Genomic DNA, 4277 nt, shown 5'->3' with positions numbered 1-4277 from the left:
CTTTTGATTTTTCTGACTCCAAGTCTTTGCACATTTCATTGTAATATTTTACTTTGTCATCCTGTGCTGCCTTTGAAATCTTCTATTCAACTCTTCAGTATCTTGAATTCTTCCTTCTGCTTTGGCTTCTCTGCGCTCCAGTGCAATTTTCAGAGTCCCTTCTGATATCCATTTTGGTCTTCTCGTCCTCTTCCATCTTTGTAATGACTATTTGCACTCTTCTACCCTTGATATCCTCCCACAACTCATCTGGGAAAATCTACTCTCAAGGACCTCTCCAAAGAGCTGGAGAGCAATAGTGCCGTTTAAAGATGAGGCCACACTGGGTTCCAGGCATGGCCTTTTCAATTACCTGTTACGCATCTGAACGTTGGACAGAAGAAGAATTGGCACTTTGGAATTGTGGTGTTTTAGAGGACGGAGTATCTTTTGGATTACCAAAGAGTCAACAAGTCTATCTTGGAAAAATTGCAACCAGTTTGCTCCTTAGAAGCAAAGATGGTGACATTTCTCCCAAGCTTTAGACGCTTTGTCAAGGGGGGCAAGTCCCTGGAAAAGACATTATGCCGGCAATGGCAGAGCGTCAGAGGAAGACATGGAGGCCCTCGGTGAGGTGGATGGACACAGCATCTGCAACAGTGCACTCAAGCATGTCGGAGACCATAGAACGGTGCAAGGTTCAGATCTGTTATTCACAGGGTCACTGTGAGTCACGGTGGACTTACTGACACTTAACAATGACAACGACAACACGCTGCTGGACCTCGCCTGATACACTCCATCGGAATCAGGTTGAACTGGAAAGAATTGCTGGAGAATCCCTGCATCAACAGTCAGAGCAAACCAGGGCTCACTTCAGAACTGACCACACATTAGTTCTGTGCAAGTTCAAACTGAAAGTGAAGAAAACGAAACCAAGTCCAGGAGAACCAAAATACTAAAACTACTAACTGCATAAGATCGAAGATGACAGTGTGCAATATGGATTACATCTCAACCTCAAGGAAACAAAATTCCTGACCACTGGAATGATAGGACACATCACGATAGATGGAGAAACGATTGAAGTTGTCAAGGGTCCATTGTAAATTTCAAATGCATATAAACAATTGAAAATATCCTGGTTTGGACCAGGCCCACCTTAGTCTTTAAACTGACATTCTTGCTCTTTTTGGAAGCAGAAGTGGCATCCAGTTCCTAATTAACATGCCTCTGAAAACCCTATGAACTTTGATAAATGTCGATAGTTGTAGAGGGGCTTCAGGCCTTTTGTTCATAGGGTCGCTATGAGTCGTGCTAGACTCTAAGGCAATCAACAACAACAACAACCACCTTACTCTTTAGCACTTTGATGAGAACCTTGGTGGCTGATTTTTCCAATGCAACAACACATCTTTTGATTTTTTTACTGCATGGGTTGTACTCAATTCAAGTTGAACAATGACAAAGGAAGATGGATGTTAGAAGATATCATGGATTGTTAAAAAGTAAGTAAGTAAGTCTGGTTGGCAAAGTGCAACCAGGGTTCTCCTTCAATGGTTCAATGTCATCTCACATACTTTGGACATGCCAGGTGGCCATTATCCTTGGAGAAAGGCAATGTGTCAAAGATAGAGAGATCCTCAAAGAGACGGATTCGTCCAGTGTCTCTAGCTCTGAGACTGAGCACGTGAGAGGCCCTCAGGGTGGTGCAGGACAGGACTGGTTCCCATCTTGTGTTCACCAGGTCACTGGGAGTATCAGCAGACTCAAGGGCAACTAACACCGCCACCACCACCACCACCACCACCACCATGGGTGCTGATAACACTGCCACCACCGTGATGGGTGTTGACTGTGGATTCGAGTAAGATGAAATCCTTGACGGCTTCACCCCTTTCTCCTTCTCCCGTGAGGTTGCCTGTGGGACAGGAAAGTAACAGGCTGCAGTTTTGGAATAGGATCAATTTGCAAGTAACAGGACCAACTCAGGATCAAGAAGCACACAGACAAGGTCTGGGAGAGACACCAGGGTGGAGATCGTATCCCTCCTTCTTCAGCGCAGGGTAGCTCGCACCAGGTCTCATCCCCCAGCTGCGTCCCACCTGCCTCAGGGCAGGATAGCTCCACACCAGGAATCATCCCTCAGCTTCTTTCGGCCTCCAGGCCTCCTGCCCATCGGCCTCGCTCAGCCTACAGCCAGGGCAACTGAGTCAGGACCACCAGCTGTCCCACGGCTCTTTCCCTATTAGACCAGTTCTCAGTCAACATCTCTCAACTAGGAGGCCTCTAAAAACTCCGTGTTTCAGTTATACATAAAACTCGGTCTTCACTGGTTGTAAGGCAGACTTCCCCTCTCCCCGCAAGATCAGAATCCACTAAACTTCAGTTATTCATGAAATGTCAATTAGCTCAACTTGTTTGTTCCAAGGAAAAGGTTATCAGTCTATACATTGTGTGCAGATCATCCGGAAAATGTCACAAATGTGAGAATTTTCTGAGGGAGTAAACATCCTCTGATAGCAAACAGCCTGGCCCCCCTCGCTGTTTCTCCAAAGATCCAGCCTTCACGGTTGGGGAGCTGGTCTCACCTGCTGTGATTTAAAGACCCAGGGCAGGTGGTCACCTAGAGAAGCCCATTCCCCCACTCACATTTTGTTGATTCACTTCTCTGTTGATGTTCAAATGTGAAATGTTAATAACATATATAGTTTGCCTCCACTGTTGTTGTTAAGTGCCTGCTGTCAAGTTGCAGGTGACTCATAGCGACTCTGTGAAGGAGAGTCCTCGACGCTTGGGTGCCTTTCGTCCTCTCTCCAGGTTTATAGGGTTTCCGGAGGCAAGTTATTATGGAAGTGGATGCCACTCCTCCTTCCACGCTTGTTTAGTCGGGGAGCTCCACCCCACTCTCAGTCCGCGTTGGGTAGCCAACCATTAATGCATTTGACACATCAGTGTCACAGTGTTCAGCCTCACAGCAACCACAAGTGACCGCTGTACGGCAACTTGTACACCAGGGCTATACGACCTAGAGGAATGTCTGAACAAAAACAATGAAAGACAGGCCTGAGGGCCACGGGTTAAAAGTCACCCACCTTTTGCCTCCACTAGGAGGGATTATTCCGTGGAGAAGAACATCATGCTTGGAGTCGGCAAAGGAGAGGACACCGTGAGCCAGGCGGATTGTCACCGCGACTGCAGCAATGGGCTTGAGTGTGTCCGAAAGTGTGAGGATGACATAGGACAGAACAGGACAGGACAGGACAGGGTTCGGGGCTGTTCTTCACAGGGTCACTACGTGTTGTACTCGACTTGAGGGCACCTACCAACAACTACCTTTTCTCTACTATGAATTAAATATTGTAATGCTGTTGATTGCCTTCAAGTCGAGACCCCATGAACAAAAGTCCTGAAGCCCCTCTACAACTATTGACACTTATCAAAGCTCGTAGAGTTTCTGCAGGCGTGTTGTTTAGAAAGTGGATGGACATTGGTGTGTCCTCAGGTTCTTTGGAAAGACACACTTGACTCCATGGTGGACATTGCTTTACGAGTCAGGAGACCCTCTCACACAGCAGAGGTGAAACATGTCGGACATTTCTCTTCAAGTTACTCCTGTACAAAGACTAATCAGATGCCTCGTCACCCAGAGGAGACACAGTAAGGCTGAGGGAGGTGACAAGGTCAGTGCTCTGAAGGCCTGGCCCTGGGTGGCACTGCCGTCCACCTCTGCACAGTGCCTGTGTTCGCTGTGTCTGCGTGTCCTAGCGCTGGACAGGAGGGGACGTCGTCATCCTCCTTGGACATCCCTCAGCAGACGTGCTGCCACCTCTGTGCTGTTACCTTCAGCCAGGCTTACCATCCCTCCCGCGAGCAGCTCAGTGAACGACCGGCCACACTGTGTCCCAAGAGCTAGACTCACACAGCATTTCAATGAAGGCACATGACAAGCTGCTGGGGTAGTGAAGTCACAACCTGAGTGGGGACCTAGCTGAGTTTCGGCTGCGTGGAGGGGACCAGGGCCAGCCAGTGGGGAAGCTGGTGACCTTGGCTAGCTGGTTTGTTGTTTATTCGCACAGCATCTCCTGGTGACCTTGACTCAGAACAGCAGCTCCAGAACTAGAGAAACTAGTTTTCAGTGACTGACAGGAAACAGTCATGGCGCGAGATAGCCAGACCTTCCTGCACCCTTTCAGGTAGCCCCACGGTTTTACCTGAGTGGCTCCTAAAAGAAGAAATAGAGCTTTGCTAAAGAGAAGTCCTCTCTGCCGGGGGCCTGCACTTGATTTGCTGCCCTG

General features: G+C 48.3%; 1 protein-coding gene across 1 annotated transcript in view; it reads left to right on the top strand.

Moving 5' to 3' along the window:
• LOC102860756 (taste receptor type 2 member 1-like) overlaps window positions 1–3895 on the top strand; it is a 15707-nt gene extending 11812 nt beyond the window's left edge. The window contains exons 4-5 of the mRNA XM_006900164.1: window positions 3091–3192; window positions 3748–3895. Of these exons, the coding sequence (XP_006900226.1) occupies window positions 3091–3192; window positions 3748–3895 (250 nt within the window). The remainder of the gene's footprint in view (window positions 1–3090; window positions 3193–3747) is intronic.
• The last annotated feature ends 382 nt before the right edge of the window (window positions 3896–4277 follow it).

Source organism: Elephantulus edwardii, unplaced genomic scaffold, assembly GCF_000299155.1.
Source record: "Elephantulus edwardii isolate Elephantulus edwardi_28Jun2011 unplaced genomic scaffold, EleEdw1.0 scaffold00274, whole genome shotgun sequence".
In the NCBI taxonomy this organism is placed as follows: Eukaryota; Metazoa; Chordata; class Mammalia; order Macroscelidea; family Macroscelididae; genus Elephantulus; species Elephantulus edwardii.
The sequence above is the reverse complement of the archived record's forward strand: the minus strand, read 5'-3'. Positions and strand labels throughout refer to the sequence as shown.